This window comes from Suncus etruscus, chromosome 9 (genome assembly GCF_024139225.1).
Source record: "Suncus etruscus isolate mSunEtr1 chromosome 9, mSunEtr1.pri.cur, whole genome shotgun sequence".
Lineage (NCBI taxonomy): Eukaryota > Metazoa > Chordata > Mammalia > Eulipotyphla > Soricidae > Suncus > Suncus etruscus.
The window spans coordinates 7,265,628-7,285,364 of NC_064856.1; the positions used below are offsets into that span (position 1 = coordinate 7,265,628).

The window sequence follows — 19,737 nt, forward strand, 5'->3', positions numbered from 1 at the left end:
TCTGCCCATCGGTGTTCAGCCTCTGCCACCAGAATCTGACAGAGAATGTGGCCCTGGTTAGCCAACACCAACTAAAGGAATGGTATGAAGTAAGACTGGCAGCCCTTTGCTTTCTTCCATCAAACACAAATTCAATTTGATTTGGTGCCTGGGAATGATGTGTACATGAATGTGGGTAGGAGTGTGGTGTGTGTATCGATGTGGGAGTATGTGTGGTGTGGAGGGTACCTGTGAGGTGAATGTAGAGGTGAGTGACTTTGGAGTACATGGGGAGTAAATGTGGGGGAATGTGAGAGTGGTGTGCCTGTGGGGTTAATTTTGGAGGTATATGGGATGCATTTGGGGTGAATATGGGGTGTTATGTGTGTGGTTAGGGGATACATGTAAGATGAACATGGGGTTTGATTTAGGGGTATATGTGGGTGAATGTGGGGCTGTAGGTGCGTGTGGAGTGAATATGAGTGTACGTGTGGTGTGGGGTGTGCCTTGTGTGTGGGAGGTGTGAGGGTTTGGGAAGGAGTGTGTGTGTGTGTGTATAGGCATATATTAGGCATATATGTGGGGCCTTGCACACACTAAGCTAGTGCTCCCCCAGAGCAATCTCTCACTCTGCTTTTGAGCCGTATCTCTGCCCTGCATGTGAAGCTCTGATCTCCCAGATTTATGTTGGTGGGGTGCCCTCCTGTGGTGGGTTGAGATTGATGATCTTCCCAAATCACTCCAAACTGCCTGCAGGCATCTGAAGGAAACGTAGAGCAAGTCTCTTGGCATGGAGCAAGCCAAGTTTGGCAGGACAGGAGTTAGACAACCAGCTGCCGGAACAGAGCTGCATCCATCTCCTGCAGCACCCGAGGCCCATCTCCCAGGTATGGTCAATCAGGGTGACTCCAGCCAGAGCCTCTTCTCCCCTGTGTTTGTGTTGGGGAGACCTGCAGGCATGAAGAGAACCCAGACACTGAAGGCTGCCATAGCCTGGGTGCAGAGCAGACAAGTGCCTGCTGAGTTACCTCCAGCCCCACAAAGAAACATGTCTAGGCCCCACACTCACAGCAGAACCTTTGGCTGCAGATCCCTGCAGTTGACAGCACAGGAAACCAGGCAGCAGTTTCACATAGACCTGAAGAGCTCTCTCCTCTCGTGCAAACTAAGGTGATGGAAGTGGAAATGTAGCTGTGGTTCAAACATGGACTGCTCATGAGTCCTTCTAGTCAAGGTTGAAGCTGCTGGCTTTATTTCTGTTTATATTTTTTATTGGATTACTATGGGACACAGTTACAGAGTTGTTCATCATTGAGTTTCAGACATACAATTTCCAACACCCATCCTTTCACTAGTGCACATTTTCTAACACTGATGTCTCCAGTTTCCACCCCATCACTCACCCTACCTCAATGACAGACATTTTCTTCTGTCTGTCTGTCTGTCTGTCTCTGTCTCTCCCCCATTAAATGTATGCATTGGTTAATATAAACCCTGAACTGAAACTCCATGAATATTTGTGGTTGGATCGACCCTGGCAAAAAAAAAATGTCTGTGAGATATGTGCATGTCAGTGGATGTTTCCACACAGTAGCCACAGCTGGAGTGAATCGATCCATACACATGTTGGGCATCTCCATCATAAGCTAGAGTGGCAGAGAAACAACAGTATCATATTCTGGACAATACCCTACATTTCCAAGGAAGACCCAACCTGAACTCAGATTAAGTGGGAGCTGGACATGGGGCCAAAGAGATTAGTAAATCGGGTACTATGTTTGATCCCCAGCACTCAATATGTTCTCTCAGCCCACCATGAGTGATCTCTAAAGCCAAAAAGGAAAAAAGTTAGAACAGTATGTTAGTCTTTTTTATAAGCTTCTCCACAACTTTCAACATCAAGTCTGAAGAATTTGAATTCTACCACTAGAAATCTAGAATGAGAAAACGACTAAATGTTCTTCATATTCTATAAGAGTGTGTTGGCATATAGAAATGTGTCCAGGTGTTGGTAGCGTATCTGTGTGAACATATATATGGTTGTGTACAGACATTCCCAACTTATAATCATTCCATTTACAACTTTTCTCTTTGTTTTGTTTTCACTTTGGGCCATACCACTACTTGAGGTTCCTGATAGCTATTTCCTTAGTGCTCATGGGACCGTGGAGTGCCAAGTATCGAACCCAGGGTTCCTGCCTTCAAAGTTTGTGTACTAGCTCATTGAGCTACCTATCTCCTCAGCTCATCAATGAATGGCTTTCCAGCATATAGTGTATGGCTTTCTGATTTGACAAATGAAATGAAGCTTGACAAATTCAGTAGTGAAGCCATGGGGCTGGAGAGATAGTACAGCAGTAGGGCGTTTGCCTTGCACACAGCTGATTCAGGATGGACGGTGGTTTGAATCCCAGCATCCCATGCCTGCCAGGAGTGATTTCTGAGCACAGAGTGAGGAGTAATTCCTGAGTGCTGGCGGGTGGGACCCCCCCCCAAAAAAGAGAGAAGCCATGAGATGGTTCTCCCTTGTACACCAAGCAGTAGCAATGAGCTGCAAATTCCAGGCAGCTTTTTCACTTCACGTATTTTCAACTTGTCGTGCATGATTGAAGACATAAGCCCGTAGTGAGTGAAGGAAGATCTATATGTGTGAAGGCAGGTAAATGTGCATGAGAGAGAGAGAGAGAGAGAGAGAGAACGCATGCACACGCACGCATGCGCTCAGCAATTGCAAAAAAGACTACATGCCAATAAATGTCAGTTTCTATAACAGTAGGTAATGCTCAGAAATATCTCCAGACCAAAAAAAAAAAAATCTCTCCGCCTTCCAGAAGTCATTTAATGCAACCAGAGGGTGTTGGGGCCAGGTGACAACAGTTAATAAGAACATACCAGGGACCAGAGCAATAGTACAGTGGGAAAAGTGCTTGTCTTGCATGCCTCTGATCCAGGTTTGACCCCAGGAGTCCCAGATGGCACCCAAAGCACCACCAGGAGTCATTCCTGAGTAAGGAGCCAAGCACTGCCAGCTGTGATGCCTCTAAAACAAAAAAAAAAAAAACACCCAAAACCAAACATAATAAGAACATAGCTTGATACTCACTTTCATTCCATTCAGCCTTGTCATCAGGGTTTGAAGAAGTTCTACAATGGCTATTGGGCCGACCCAGGCTTGACCAGGAGCTGGGTGACTAAGGGTCTCTATACCTCCAGGAGGACATCCCTGGAGAGGGCAAGGCACTGCCACGAGTTGGGACGAAAGGACACCCCTTCCAGAGAAGGCAGGCACCTTTGTTTGCAAGGTACACAGTAGATCACAACTCCCTTCACCACCCCTCTCTCAAACTAGGTGATGAAGCCAAAAACCAAAGCAACAAGCTGAGGAGCATAGGAAGGGCAAGCCTCTTTTATTATACCAAAATGCAAAGTATTGAAGGCACTTACAATAATGACAAGAAGGGGGACAGCATTGGGAGGGGGAGACAGGGGATAGTCAAAGGAAAGGAAATCAGAGACAAAGATATATCAACAGTCATCAATAGTCCCCACCAGGGTCACAACCTGGCACCAAGGAAGGAAAGCACTACAGGGCCAGGCGTGCACTCCATCAGGGTGTCTAGCTCTACTTGTGGGTAACATCCATTCTACCAGGGACTAGGCAGTTAGGAGCCCCAGCTGTGAGGTGCAGGGCATCACAAGTTAGTGGTTCTTTGAGGAACATGCTGGGAGCCCATCAGGGCCCCTGCTGGAAGAGGTCTCGGTACATCTCGATGAGCCGGGCGGCCTCGCGCTGGCCCGAGAGCAGAGCACCATGAGTAGTAGAGTAGTATTGGCGGTGGGTGGCCTCCCCCGAAAACAGCACCTGCATGGGCTGGAGGGTGACAGAGGCAGGAAGTGAGGGGAGCAGGGAGCAGGAGTGGCCCAGAGGCCGCCTGTCTGTCCCAGAGCCCCCCAACCCTATCCCCAGCCAGAGAGGAACCAGGGGGCCTCGAGAGGCAGACCTGTGGCTTCCACATAATCAGAATGGCCTGTCCCTCCTGGCCCCTTCCTGGGCTTTTGCCCCCAACATCTGGGCCTCCCTATTGTCTGCCCTGAAGCTGCCTGGAGACCTCCCTGGTCCTCCACTGAGCTCGGGGCCAGTGGTTCCAAGGTTCCAAGACTTCACCTCCCAGAGCCTTGGCTTTCTCCTTGGCACAAGCACATTTATCACCTGCTTCTCAGGAGAAAGGGAAGAAAGAAATGCTCAGGGAGGAAAAGCACTGGGAACCTGGAAGAACATCGGCACTCAGTCAAGTTAGGTGGTGATTTAACAAACCTTGATGGGACCCCTAGTAGGGTCCAGGGACTGTTCTGGGCAGCTGGAAGATAAAAGGTGATGGGTTAAAAAAAAAATCACCAATAAAAGGTGACTGCTGCTTTGAGGTGCTTCCATGATGGTGGGGAAGTCAGACATGAAATCCAGTTACCAAATAGTGTCACACATGACAGGGCAGTGTTTGAGCAAGGAGCTGAGGACCCAGAAAAAAGTCCTTTTGTCAGGAGATCCGGGGTGCACAAAATTGCCCCTCCCTAGACGTGACCTTTGAACTGCTTCTCAGAAATTGCTAGTAAGTAAACGGTCAGAGGATGTTTGGGGAAGAAGGAAAGGGAAGGAGGCTGACTAATCTCCAAGCATGCCTTGCTGGGGGAGAGGGAGAGGGAGAGTTCGAGGCTGTCGGGGTGCAGTCTAAAGAAAACTGGGTGTCCAGGCGAGGTCCAGACTTTGTGGGAGCACTGGCCTTCAGAAGTAGAGCTGGACTTTCCCCTAGTGCCTTCAAACCCAGGGCAGAAGCACCAGTGGGAGAGTTCAGCAGGTTTGGAGTGGGCTGAGTGCACATTTCTAACATGCACCCCCAGAGACCCCGAAGCTGCTGCTCCAGGACCACCCACTCTGAGTTATGAGGCCTCAATCCACCAACAAGGGGCCCACAGAAGTAAAGCTAAAAGGAGGTGGCAGAGGGCAAGCAGCTGACGCCCACACCCAATCTCTTTCTCCCTGGTAACAAAGCCCTGCTTTTTAACTGAGTTCCTTGCCACCCAGGACTGTATCACAGGTCCTGAACAGTCCAGCCTGGGCAGGTCATGTGACTTGAGTTCTGGCCAATCAGCTTCAAGTTCATGGTTGCTTACTGTCACATCCAGGGCAGGCCTCCTACCTCCCCATTTTGGTGGTAGTGGTGCCAGGAATTGAACCCAAATTTTATGCATACAGGCAGGCAATTTGGCATGGGAGCCATACCACTGGACTGCCCTGAAACAAGTTCCCCTCTTTTGCTGGTCTGCCTGTACCCTCTTCTTTATAGACTAAAGGATGCAGACATAGGGAACCCTCCTGTGCCACAAATGACACTGAAGAGAGGAATCAGGTGCAATGATACGAGCTCTGACACCTGCCTCTGGGTTTTCCTTTGTGTTACAGAAGCCAATTTCCACCTTGTTTAGGCAGGTACTTCTGCTTCATTTTGCTTTTTGTTATATTCACCAAAGCTGAGGCAGGGGAGAAGAGAAGGCTTGATTTTCAGGAGGGTGGCTGTAGCTGAGATGAGGGCCTTTTCCTGCCTCTCCTCTGGCACACAGTTGGGGCAGGCACAAAGCATGTGGGTAAACTGGATTGTCCTTTAGTTACACCAAAGTGCCACTTTAAATATAATTTCATTCAGGATTTGACGTATTTATTCTACGTGTACATTTTTTTAAAAAATCATGTTCCTTCTGATCTGTATCAGAACTCATACAGAACAATGAGCTCTAGGCTGCAAAAGAGGAATTTGTTTTTATCAATCTCAAAATCTTTGTCCACATGCCAACGAACACCCTCACAGGTGCTATCTGCCTTGGTTCTGCCTTGGGGAAATAAATATATAAAATCATTTCTCTCCGACTCATTGTTTTTTTTCCTCCAAACTCATAGCTGATACAACTTGGGGAAAAGTCATTAGCTTCAAAGTTACTTCCTCAGTCGTAAGACACTGCTAGTCTTGAATCAGGGATGCCCAGCCATCAGCTACAAAGATGGACGATTATAAGATCCAACTTGGTAGCCAGGACTATACATGTCGACTGAACAGTGCTTTTCCTTCATTTAAATGAGAAGTAGGATGGAGGATGAGGAAAGCAGTGAATGACTGTTTTCAGAAGTCTATGAAAAAGTGTCCATTTGAGGTCATCTTTTCCTCTAGTGCTTATATTATACACTTTCTGGTTTTCTTATCTATTGCAAGAGGTCCCCAAGACCCCCAGGACCCCCACCCACCCTAGAATGAACACTACCTACCCCTCTCCCCGTCCTGGACCATACCCGCACCCTAACCCCCTCTCTGGGGCGCTGCAGCCCTACTCACCGCAGTCTTGGAGCTCTCCGAGTAAGGAAGGGGCTTGGCCAGCCTCTCCACGTCGGCCCCACTGGAGCCCACCTGCGTGTAGGAGTAGGAGCCTCGGAAGTAGGGGTTACTGCCCCAGGCCGAACGCAGGATTCGTCGAGGTTTTGGAATGTTGGGGTTCCCTGTTGGAGAGTCACAAGAAAGGGGAATGAGGTATAGTCGTGTGCACAGAAGGACCCCACCAGTCCATCCCACTCCAGTGCAAAAAGGAGGGCGGCTATACGGCGGGTAGGAGTGGAGTGTGGAAGTGGACTGGCAGAGGTGGGTTCAGAGGGTGGTCCCCAATGCTTCCTTAGGACCCCCTGCGTTTATCTCTCCTCTCTCTGGTCTGGAGAACTTTGCAAAGAGCCCCAAGTTCCCTTCCCTTATCTGCAATTCCTCCAGCCTGCAGGGGTGAGGGGAGGGAGGGGAAGGGCAGGGGCAGGGGGACGCTGGCACTAGGGTGGGGGTGCAGTCGGGGCAGCTTGGGTTGCTCCTCTCATTCACAGCACTGAACTCACTCCAGGCGTGGAAACTGGGTGGGAAGGGTGAATGCTCAGCTCGGTGGCTGTGGCTGTGGCCGCCCTGGGGATACCCGGGTGGCTCTCAAGGAGGTGGAGGCGCAGCACCCCAAGCCAGGGTCAGCCCGGGGCTGCACCTGTGGCTGGGGGCAGGGCCTGATGTCTGGGGGGAATTGTGGCCATAGGACGGGTCCTTTGGCCGAGGGGCGGGGCCTTGGGCTGAGGGGCGTGGTCTGAGACCGAGGGGCGGGGCCTACTGTCTAGGATGGATTCTGTGGTCGAGAGGTGGGGCCTACTGTCTACAGACAGGTTCTGCGGTCGAGGGGCAGAGTCTGGGTCGAGGGGCGTGGCTACGGTCTAGAAGCGGGGCTTGCTGCCTGGGGCGGGGCCTTGGCTGAGGGAGGGACGGGGCCTGTCTGTGGGCGGGTCTTGCCGCCAAGGGGCATGGCCTGGACCGATGGGTGTGGCTTCCCCGGGTAGAGGGGCGGTGCCTTCGTCCTGGGAGGGGCAAATCCCGCTGTCTTTAGGTGTGGCCTGCTGTTAGGGGCATGGCCTGGGCTGAGAGGCGTGGTCTTGGCCTGGAGGCGGGCCTGCTTCCGGGGGCGTGGCCTGAGCCGAGGAGCGGGGCCTACTGTCTACACAGAGAGTTCTGCAGTAGAGGGGCGTGGCCTTCCCGGGCCTTGGGGCGGAGCCTACAATCTACTGGCCGGATTCTGCGTCCCCTGGAGGAGCGTGGCCTGGGCCTAGGGGCGTGGTCTCCCAGGGCCGAGGGGCGGAGCCTACTATCTGCAGACGAATTCTGCGTCCCCGTGAGGGGCGGGGCCTGAGCCTAGGGCGTGGTCTCCCCGGGCCAAGGGGCGGGGCCTGCCATCTGCGGGCGGGTTCTGCGTCCCTCGAGGGGCGTGGCCTGGGCCGAGGGGCGGAGCCTATCATCTGCGGGCGGGTTCTGCGTCCCCTCGAGGGGCGTGGCCTGGGCCGAGGGGCGGAGCCTATGATCTGCAGGTGGGTGCTGTGTGCCCTCGACGGGGCGTGGCCTCCCAGGGCCGAGGGGCGGCGCCTACCATCGCTGGGCGGGTTCTGCGTGCCCTCGAGGGGCGTGGCCCGGGCAGAGGGGCGTGGCCTCGCTCGCGCACTCACCCGTGAACTGGCGCAGCATGCGGGTGCAGGCGTCGGCCACGGCCTGGTCGTCGCTCTGCTCCATGACGAGCGCCTCGCGGCCGCAGATCCAGCCGCTGAGCACGTGGCCGTAGCGCTCGGGCGGGTAGAGCACGTCGAAGCCGCACAGCTTGCGGAACCAGCGCTCGGGCGGGTAGGACAGCGAGCGGCCCTGCGGCCCGGCCCCGTCGGCCCCGTCGGCCCCGGCTCCCACCCCGGCCGCCTCCGCCTCCGCCTCCGCCTCGGCCGCGTCCGCCTCGTCCTCCCACACGAACTGCAGGCTGTTGCAGTCGGGGCCCCAGAAGGGCTCGGCGAACTCCAGGAAGATCTTGTCGGTGGCGCCGAAGCCCAGGCGCGCGATGGCCGCCGCCTTGTCGGCCGGCAGCCCGGGCCGGAACAGGCTGTGGTGCTGGCGCTGCAGCACGCCCAGCGACACCGTCACGATGACGTGGTCGGCCGGCACCCGCTCGCGGTCCTCGCACTCGACGGCCACGGGCCAGCGCGCGCCGCCCGCCGCCTCCTCCTCCTCCTGCCCCGGGGCCGGGGCCCCCCGGCCGCGCTCCGGCGCCTGCAGGTCCCAGTGCACGCAGCGCACCGGCTTGCCCAGCCGGATGACGTGCGGCGGGAAGCCCGCGGCCAGCAGCTCGGCCACGCGCGCGAAGCCCGCCGGGATGATGTGGTGCGCGCCCGGGATCTCCGTCCACTCCCCGAAGGCGCTCAGCGACACCTCGTCCATGCTGTGCGAGCTGCTCTCGCAGCTCTCCACCTGGGGAGGGACGCGGGAGCCGGTGAGACAGACACACACACACACACACACACACACACACACACAGGAGGGCGTCAGAGAAGCCAGGTCAGACAGACAGACAGACAGACAGACAGACACACACACACACACACACACAATGCCAGATAGCGGGGAGGGAGTCAGAGAAGCCAGAGAGACAGACACACACACACACACACACACACACACACACACACACACACACACACGGGAGGGAGTCAGAGAAGCCAGGTCAGACAGACAGACAGACACACACACACACCAGCCAAATAGCAGGGAGGGAATCAGAGAAGCCAGGTCAGACACACACACACACACACACACACACACACACACAGGAGGGAGTCAGAGAAGCCAGGTCAGACAGACAGACAAGACAAACACACACACACAACCCAGCCAAATAGCAGGGAGGGAATCAGAGAAGCCAGGTCAGACACACACACACACACACACACACACACACACACACACACACGAGGGAGTCAGAGAAGCCAGGTCAGACAGACAGACAAGACAAACACACACACACACAACCCAGCCAAATAGCAGGGAGGGAATCAGAGAAGCCAGGTCAGACACACACACACACACACACACACACACACACACACACGGGAGGGAGTCAGAGAAGCCAGGTCAGACAGACAACACATACACACACACACACACACACACCCCAGCCAGATAGCAGGGAAAGAGTCAGAGAAGCAAGGTGAGACAGATAAGACAGACACACACACACACACACACACACACACACACGCGCTACCTTCAGGTACTGCTGGATCATGGCAAGCTTCAGGCGCTTGGTGGCCTCCGGGTCATCGGGGTCCTCCCGGATGCGATTGCGCACCTTCTCCCGGGTGAACACCCCCACGCTGTTGTGACTCTCTGCATTGACTGGTTTTCCATGCTGGAAGAACTCCTGGGTCAGGTTATAGACCTGGCAAAGAGAAGACCCCAGGCCACCATGAAAACACTCCCTTCTCCCACCTGGGCCCCTCACCTCGGAAATCACCTCTCAGGTGTGCCCCCGAGAGGCAACGCATTTGAGCCTCTGGCCCCACTTCCTGAGTACAGCAATGTAATACTGCTCCAAGGGCCAAGACCAGAATGGCAGCTGCCAGAGCAAACAGACTAGGAGCCCCCCGGGTTCTGGGCTGAGTCTTCACTTGGATAGAATGAAGTGATAGAGGACAGCAAGAGAGTACTAAGGGTAAGACGCTTGTCCTTGCACATGACTGTCCCTGGTGCGATCTCAAGCACAGCCTGGAGTCAACCATAAGCACAGAGTTGAGGATAAACCCTGAGCACCATCATTGACTAATTAATATCTTTAAAGAACAAAGTCAAGTCTTGGGTTATCTCTACAGTCTACAGGCAGGAAGCCAGGCCTCCAGGAGCTCTGCAGGGCTGAGCTTATCACCATCTGGAGAACCCTGGCTTACATGCATTTTGATTTTCCAAAAACCAAATGCACAGATTCTGTGTCGCACACTCCTAACCAAACATATCTGCTTCACTCTATCCCAGAAAGACAGTCTGGAATGATGGCCTGGCCAGTGTTTGGGGTTTCGAGGAGGAGCAGAAGGGGCCCTGACCCTGCAAACCAGGGGTCTCAAACTCGCGGCCCGCCCTCCGTACAACATTTTGTGGCCCTGCCCTAGAGGAATCTTTATGTTTTGTTTTGTTTTGTTTTAGTTGTTTGGGTCACACACCCCCAATGTTCAAGGCTTACTACTGAGTTTGCACTCAAGGATCACCCCGACGTTGCCTCCTGCGGCCCCCAGGTAAATTGAGTTTGAGACCTCTGAATCAGGTTCATAAAAGACATCCCTTTTCAGGAATTGGAGTTATAGTACAGTGGAGAGGGTGCTTACCTTACACACAGCCAACCCAGGTTCAACCCCCAGCACCTCATATTGTCTCCCAAGCACCATCGGGAGTAATTCCTGAGTGTACAGCCAGGAATAATCCCTGAGCAACACCAGGTGTGGCCCAAAAGAAAACAAACAAGGCACCCCTTTCTTGCATGTCTCAGACACAGGGAAGGAAATGGCCATGAAAGACCAGCACATATAGGGGGAGGAATCTCAGAATGCCAAGGGACAGGAAGGTTTTTCGTTGTATCATTGTCATATGAACACCAGCCCACATCCATGGACAAGAGGCAAGGAGCAAGACCTAGTGCCCCCTCTCACCTGCCCAGTATATAACCACCCTGCACTATGCAGTCTCCACCTGAAGAAGTACACTAGCACTGGCTCAAATCTGGGATCCTTCACTCACCTAACATTTGCTGGCTTTGTTCCTGACCCTGACTGTCACGACAAACCTGTCCCAAACTTCTGCACTTTCGAGTTGGTTGACATCATAACAGGACCAGGTTTGCTGTGACCAAAAAGAGCCCCAGGGTTGTTCAATCCACCGAGAAAACCTTGGTCAGTCAGAAGATTCAGTTGGCAGGGGGAGGGAGAAGAAAAGCACTTCAAGCAGGAAAACACACACACACACACACACACACACACACACACACACACACACATTCAAAGATGATATGAAAAGACAGAAAAAAAAAAAAAAAGAAAAGACAGGAAGTGGCTCAGAGGGCTGGAGAGCATGTTGGCAGGCGAAGAACCAGGTTTTGATCCCCAGTACTACAGGGTGGCAATATTACTGGATCGGAGCAGCAGCACCAGGCTAAGTACTCTCAGAGGTGACCCCACAATCACCTAACATTCCAAAAAATAAAGATGAGAAAGAAGAAAAGAAAATGTAAGTTATATTCAAAATGGCTCAGTCTTGTTAAAGCGAGCAGCACGGAGAGAAGAAGCAGTGAGAGGTGGCTTGAGAAAGGCAGGCAGTGTCAGGAAACAAAGGACTAAGGGTTATGTCCAGGACACTGGCCTCCATCCCAGGTCCAAACATCACTGCAGGATTATAAGCAAGACCACACAGCCATTCTCCCTCCCAGGGCACTGGCAAATATGGGGTCCCTGGCCAAATCACTGTGCCTAGTGCCATGTTCTCACATTTTTCTTCTTCCAGTGTGCTTGCAATTGTTTACCACACCTGCATGCTATTTGCCTATAACCCAATCCTGGGGCTGCCACAGAGGGAAGAAAAGAAATTTTCCCTGCCCCACTCCCACCATTCATTCCAGGGAAATAAGAGAATAAGAATATGCACTCGACTGCATAAGAGAACTATGAACCACCATAAATGTATTTCCAAGGTACAGGTTTTCTTTTCTTTTTCTGAAGTTTTCTTTTGGGGGTTTGGGGCCATACCAAATAGTGTTCAGGACTTACTCCTGGATCTGCAATCAGGAATCATTCCTGGCAGGCTTGAGAGACCATATGGGAAGCTGGGGATCAAAGCTGGGTTGGCCCCATGCAAGGCAAATACCTTACCCACTGTGCTGTTATTGTTCTGGCCCAGTGTCGACTTTAAGAGAAAAAAGGTTTCATTTTCCTCCCTAGAGTCACAATATGTGGGGTGTCCATCTAGTTCTTCCTGAAACCTCCAGCAAATTTCTCACCTAGTACCACTGCCAAGGAGACCGACTTTGAACTTGCCACACACTCTCCTCCCTGAGTTTGTGCCTTGGGTGAGAAGCAACATGGCAGCTGAGCTTTTGTTTATGTTGACCCACAGCCAAGTGCCCAGCTGAGGAGTAACAACTTGAATCCATTTACATGAGTCATCCACCCCCATAAGCCTCTCTCTGAGCCTGTCTTAACTGAACATGGATCTGTCCCATGGGTACCCTCTCCTGTCCTGAGTAAAAGCTAACTTCAACCTCTCAGGGAATTAGGAAGGGACGGGTCTGTGATGGTGAATAATATCCCAAATCACAGGAAACACTTTTCTCATTTAAGCCTCCTTACAACTTCTAATGTCAGTTTGACATCATGGCATGCAAAGGAGGAAATAAGGCTCAGAAAAGCAGTATACCTTGCTAAAATTATAGAGTGAATTAATGGTTGAACAGTGCTTCAGGCAAGTTTATCTTTATCTACACAGAATACTGCTGCAGAGAATTACTGCTTTATTAACAAATATAATATAGCCAAATTAGTAGCCAAAGTCAATGGTTTGGGAATAACTACAAATCGATTACACCAGACAGAGCCACCAGTAGGTTTCAGTTACCCTCAGAATGGACACAGCCACACCAGGATATCTATTTTTTGCATTCCTGGCTAACATCTCCTCCCTTTGACCACCAGATTAATATTAGCATCACCACTCAGATTAATAACCCACCTGATCCCTCCAATTTCCCATGACTCAGAAGTCGTGACTTGCAGAAGCCAAACCCAGAAGCAGATGTTGATAATGATCTAGTTGTAAGGGCATTTAAAAGAACGAGCAGTCATGGACCCTAAATGCCATTCTTCCAGAGGTATCCAGGCTTAAAGCACTTGAAAGAAGCAAGGGGAGGAACCAGGAAGATCTCATTTGGAGAGTACTAGCTCATATTTGCTATGGAAAATCTAATTCCTTTGGGTGTGAGCAAGAAGGCACATGGAAACTGTACTCAACCAACTTTGTGGGTGCACACACAGAATTGGTCTCCCAATTACACTCAATCGAAAGTCAACTACACTCAATCGAAAGTCCTGTCTTGTAAGGCCAGAGAGATAGCAGAGTGGGTAAGGCTCATTCCTTGCACATAGCTGACCAGGATTCAATCCCTGGCATCCCATATGGTCCCCCAACCCCGTCGAGTGATTCCTGAGATCAGAGCCAGGAGTAACCCTTAAGCGTCACTAGTGTGGCACAAAAGCAAAAGAGTCCTCTCTCTTTTCCCAAGCCCAAGGCAAAGAAATTTCAATGAGACACTTTGCTTAGTGCATTCACTGGGTCAAAGGACAAAACGACAAGCTAGCAGAAGGAAGTGCCTACATTACCTTCCTTGTTCGTGTGGCTCACACCACTAAACAATACACAAAATATTAACATCGCTTAGTCCTTTTGAAATCTGAATAAAACAGTGTTGTATGCCATTGCCCTGACTATTCAACATTGTACTGCTAATACTAATACTAGTCAATGTTCTTGCTAGAACATGAACTAAAGAGCATAGCTGTACCATCCAATACAGATGCCACTGGAAACCAAGAGTGATGAAAATGAATTTATTTTGTTCCTCCATTTTACACTCTACACATTTCGGTGTTCAAAAACCAGGCATGGCTAAGCAAAAATTTCCATCATGGTGAAAAAATTCTATTGGACCACACAGGCCTAAGGATTAAAAAGAAAAAGAATCAAAATTCCTATTGTTAATATAATAACTTACACTCCGAAGCTCCAAAATATTAGAATGCATTCATATTGACATGAATAGATACATGACTAGAATGAAACCATTTAACAAGGCTGCTCAAATCACTGTATGAAAACCTGTTATCATTCTATATACGAGAAACAATTTAAAAAATAAACTTTCTAAAAGTTTATCATCTACCATCTTAGGGGCTAGAGAGAATACAGTGTGTAGGATGTTTGCTTTGCATGTGGTCAGCCTGGGTTTAATCCCCAGCACCCCATATAGTCCTCTGAGTCCTGCCAGTGATCCCTGACCACAAAGCCAAAAGCAAGACTTGGATACCTCCAGGTATAGCATAAAAACAATAACAATTTTATAAAAAAAAAAAAAGTAGGGGGCAGGAGGAGTAACTGGAGAGATAGTACAAGCGATAGGATCTTACATATAGCCGACCTGGATCTCTGTCAACCCATATGGTCTTTGATCTTTGACAAAGATCAAAGTTCGAGGCAGGTGTAATTCCTGAGCACCTCAGATGTGGCCCAAAAGCAAATAAATAAAATCTATCCATGATAATATCTAAAAATGAGCTGTATCGCATACCGTAAACTTCCCTAGTACTTCACTAATCTGCCATTCCATCTTCTGATTGTTCTGTTTTTCTAAATGTTGACCCAGAGAGTATGTAAAGACAGAACCAGGCTCCTCAAAGATCCCGGAAGGCTTGGCAACACTCCCCTCCTCCATCATGCCAGGGACCTCCCTACCCCCAGTCCCCCACACACACCCCAGGTACAGCTGCCCTCTGATACCTCACCTCGTTGTATAAATCGCTGAATTCCTCAACCACGTCCTTGGGGATCCGGCGGCCGTGGTTGGTAAGGTAACAGGCCACGCCATTCTTGGAGTAAAGGCTGATGCGGCCCACGCTGCGCTCCCCATCTGTTGTCTCTTCCAGGAGCCCATTGGCTTCTGCTAGATGATAGATGGGATTCCCATGGGTACCATGGATCCAGGTAGCTCCCAGCTCAAAGGTGGCTTGTCCTGAGGGTGACAAGCATAGTTCTTAGAGAAGCAAGAGCTTCAAAAAGAGCCAAGTCTGCCATCTCCTCCTTCAATCCCCACTCAACAGGACAGGACGGAGGGTGGGCACCTTCCCTGTAGCAACCAACCAGAGTAGCCAGAGGCAGGCTGCCAGCAGGAAGCTCAGGTATCCCTATGATACTGTGATTTACAAGCAAATGACATGCTAAGTTATTCAATCACCAAACTAGAGCTCTCCTACATAGCTGGTTTTCAGCCCACAGTTCCTAACTCCTAAAAAGCTTGCATATCCTAAAATTCTTAGAGATTCCTAAGCGCTTAAAATGTGAAAAGTTTTTTTTCTTGTTTGTTTTTGATTCTGAGGCCACATTTGCAGTGCTGGGTGGACAAGAGGTAGAGAGGATCAGGGATTAAGCCCAGGATTCCAGTCTGCAAAGCCTGTGCTCTAGCCCTTAAAGCTCTTTGTTCCAGCCCAAAAGTGTCTCTAATTATGTGAATGAAGTTACTTTTTGGGGAAATACTAGAGAATGGGGCTGGATGCCAGGGAAATCAATAATAGGATTAGACTGGAATTTCTAGTCCTACTCCCCTGACTTCTAGAGGTAGAAGAGAGGCCAAAAATTTAGGGTAGTCCATGGCTACTAATGACTTCATTTGCCATGCCTAAGTAGTGAGTATTCCTTAAAAAAACCAAAAGGAGCTATTTCTTTTGGTTTCTGTTTGTTTGTTTGTTTGTTTGTTTGTAAGCCTCAATGAATGGTTCTCAAAGTTTACTCTGGCTCAGGGATCAGGGATCACTCTGGCATACTCGGGTGGACCATATGAGGTACCAGGGATCAAACTCAAGTCAGACACGTGCAAAGTAAGCACTTTGCCCACTGTACTATCTCTCCAGTGTCCAGCTCCACAGCTACTGAACCTCTGCTTGCTACACAAGACTTCCAGATAGATCTCCAGACTGAGAGAACTCGGAGGTATTTTGGGAATGGGGGGTGGGTGGAGGGACAGGCAGATTCCCCTTCCTTCCAGCTAGGCCTGACAGCCTCTGCATAGACAGCTAAGCAACAGCTCCTCATCAGATTTCGCACTGCTCACAGTTATGCTTCCTATCAATGGGTGGGTGATAGGAAGACAGAGAAGGGGAAGAGCAATTCCCAGCCTGATTCCTCAGAGTCTCCAAGGGTGGGAGGAGGGAGGGAAGCTACAAAGATTTACCCTCAGCACTGCAGGAGCACTGTAAATCTAGTGATGAACACACATAAAAGCCCATTACCAATGAGTAAAAACAATAACACAGAAGGTTCAAACAGCTCAGTAAATCTTCAATTACTTTAGTGACACCATGGTGAGGATGTTCAATGAACTTGAAGAAACAATGGCACAGAAAGTCAGCAAGCTCAATAAAGTGTGTGCTAAAATGAGAAAACTAAAATCAGAAGTAGAGAGTATGGTAGGTGATATAAAAAACTCAATAGAGGGGTCGGAGCAGTGGTGCAATGGAAGGGTATTTGCCTTGCATGCAGCTAATCTAGGATGAACCGTGGTTCGATCCCCCAGAGTCCCAAATAGTCCCCCAAGCCAGGAGTGACTTCTGAGCGCATAGCCAGGAGTAACCCCTGAGCATCACCAGGTGTGCCCCCCCAAAAAAAAAAACTCAATAGAAGCTGGGGGTCAGAGCAATAGTACAGCAGGTATGGTTATTTGCCTTGCACATGACTGACCCAGCTTTGATCTCTGGCTTCCCATATGAGTCTGCAGAAAGTAATTACTGTGCAGAATCAGGAATAATAATCCCTGAGCACCAGTCATATGGTTCAGAAACAAAAAACTCAATAGAAGCTCTGAGCAGCAGAATCATAGCAACCAATGGTAATATTAAGGAGCACCAAGATGAGATATAAGAAACCATTAGAAAACCATGGAAGGTGGAAAATAGTCTGAAAAGAAGTGAAGAGCATACCATAAAACAATGGGGTAAGTTCAGAAGGAACAATATAAGAATCATCAAAGTCCCTAAAGTACAAGAAGACAAATTTGACGTAGAAACAAGAATTAAAGAAATCATAGATAAGAATTTCCCAGAGTTGAGGCACCGAGGTCCAAGAGGCCCAGAGGGACCCTATGAAGACAGACTCAAATAGGAAGACTCCAAAACACATATTCAAAATTACAAAAATCCAAAGATAGAGACAAAAGTATTGAAAGCAGTGAATATGAAAAATGAATTTGCATACACCCATGTGATTCAGAGCAGATCAAATGAGATCTACATGCCAGAAGAGCACAAAAAGTCATTAAAATGTACATGTCATGTAAGCCAATATGATCAAAATAAAAATTTTAAAAAAATGTACATGTCACCAAGAAAACCCTATTCAGCTAGGTTATCATTCATATTTGTTTTTGGTTTTGGTTTTGGTTTTTGGTTTTTGGGTCATACCCGGCAGCGCTCAGGAGTTACTCCTGGCTCTACGCTCAGAAATCGCTCCTGGCAGCTCAGGGGACCATATGAGATTCTGGGATTCGAACCACTGACGTTCTGCACACAAGGCAAACGCCTTACCTCCATGCTATCTCTCTGGCCCCATCATTCATATTTGAAGAAATGATACAGAGCTTCAAGTACAGGCAACAGCTTAGGTCATTCCTTAGAACCAGTCTTGTAAAAAGCATTTAAAGGAGCTCCTTTAGAAGGTAAGACAAACCCTTAGCATTGAGGATGACATTCACTCATGGCACTTACGATTGCCTTCTACTAGATTAGAAAGGCTTTTTTACTCTTAACCTACTAAGGGATTTTATACATTTGCAAAATTAATTAAGTACTTAAGAATTATTTACACCTAAGGTTAAATCTGACCGTGTATTGTTGTTGCTTATGCTTTATTCAAAGGTACTGAGGAAGAGGAGAGAAAGGATAAGAAAGGGAGAAAATATCACGCCCAAGAGAGAACACGAGCTTCTCCAAAAGTGAAGAGAGCCCCACTATACAACCCAGAATAAAAATAGAAAGGTGCATGGGGCTGGAAAGATAGCATGGAGGTAAAGCGTTTGCCTTACATGCAGAAGGATGGTGGTTCAAATCCCGGCATCCCATTTGTCCGCCGAGCCTGCCAGAAGCGATTTCTGAGCATAGAGCCAGGAAGAGCCCACCTCCACAAGCGCTATCCGGTGTGACCCAAATTCAAAAAAAAAAAAGAAAAATGCACGTTTCAAGAGAGGAGATATTACGGTACCATATGCATGGGCCCAAGGAGCACATGTACACCAATCTCCATAGAAATTTTTATTATACTTTACTTACTAATTACAGGCATTTAAATAGTATCTACAATGTTACATTTTCTTTTTTGTTCTGTTTTGTTTTTTGGGCCATACCCAGTGGTGCCCAGGGGTTACTCCTGGCTCTGTGCTCAGAAATTACCCCTGGCAGCTCAGGAGACCATATGAGATGCCAGAGATCAAATCCAGGTTAGCCACCAGCAAGACTATCAACCCCACAATGTAATATTTTGTCACACCAAGTTAATATTCTCATTCTTAAGATTAAACACTTTCATACTTCTATAGACCTAGATATTCTGCTTTCTTTTTTCTGGTGTTTTTTTGTTTGTTTGTTTGTTTTGGTTTTGGGTCACACCCTGCGGCACTCAGGAGTTACTCCTGGCTCTGTGCTCAGAAGTCGCTCCTGGCAGGCATGGGGAACTATATAGGATGCCAGAATTCGAACCAGGGTCCAACCTGTGTTGATCGCATGCAAGGTGGCCCCAAGCATCACCAGGAATAACTCCTGAGTGCAGAGATAGGAGTAACATTTGAGCACTGAAGAAAAAAAAATAAAGAAAAAAAATAAAAAAGAAAAGGAAAAAAATTCATAGCATTAATCTCTTTATGTATCTACCTGCAATAAAGAGAATAGTTTTTGTAAAAAAAAAAAAGATTAGCTTTATTAATTTATCATTGACCTACAATTTCTAATCGGTTAGCTCTATTCACCTGAATGTAGGTGTCACCACCTCCACAATTAAGAGAGAGAAAGAATTCAAATATAAGATAGAAAAGAAATACAGTAAAGAACAACATCAGAAGTGAAGATTTTATGTATAGAACTGAGGAGTGGTAGGGAGGGTCCTTGGGATATTGAGAAGTCTGAGTAACTATATTGTAAATACCAGTCACTCACTAAATTATGGCTTAAAAAAGAACAAGAGGAGGGACTTTGGAGTGAGGGTGCTGATGAATGGGTAAAGATCTAGAGGACAGTGTGCCAGGGTAAGTCTGGAAGCTCCAAGCCTTTATCCATCTACTGCCCTCTGTATCTCTTCCACCTGGCTGCCAGTGTGGGTCCTTTCATAGCCTCTGGACTAAATCTGAGATGTCATGAATAAATGGACTTCCTGCTTTCTGGGAGCTGTTATAGTCAATTAACAAATCCAAAGAGGATGGCCTGAGAATCTCTGATTTGGAGTCAGGCAGGCAGAGGCACAAATGCTAAGGTAGCCTTGCCCCCAGGTACCTCAATTTTGAGGAGAGGGTCATGGAAATCTCCAGCATGGAGTCTAAACAGTATCT

The 19,737-nt window shown here is 49.0% G+C and overlaps 1 protein-coding gene and 1 non-coding gene across 2 annotated transcripts in view; both read right to left on the reverse strand.

The window, feature by feature from the left end:
• Nucleotides 1-3,488: 3,488 nt before the first annotated feature.
• SMOX (spermine oxidase) overlaps nt 3,489-19,737 on the reverse strand; it is a 51,584-nt gene continuing 35,335 nt past the window's right edge. Inside the window, exons 3-8 of the mRNA XM_049779461.1 lie at nt 14,939-15,165; nt 9,613-9,786; nt 8,304-8,819; nt 8,036-8,225; nt 6,360-6,520; nt 3,489-3,850 (exon numbers count right to left, since the gene is read on the reverse strand). Coding sequence (XP_049635418.1) covers nt 3,713-3,850; nt 6,360-6,520; nt 8,036-8,225; nt 8,304-8,819; nt 9,613-9,786; nt 14,939-15,165 — 1,406 coding nt within the window. The 3' untranslated portion in view covers nt 3,489-3,712. The remainder of the gene's footprint in view (nt 3,851-6,359; nt 6,521-8,035; nt 8,226-8,303; nt 8,820-9,612; nt 9,787-14,938; nt 15,166-19,737) is intronic.
• LOC126019464 (small nucleolar RNA SNORA40) lies at nt 5,721-5,845 on the reverse strand. Its single transcript, XR_007499154.1, has one exon. It is a non-coding gene; the product is annotated as a small nucleolar RNA SNORA40 (small nucleolar RNA).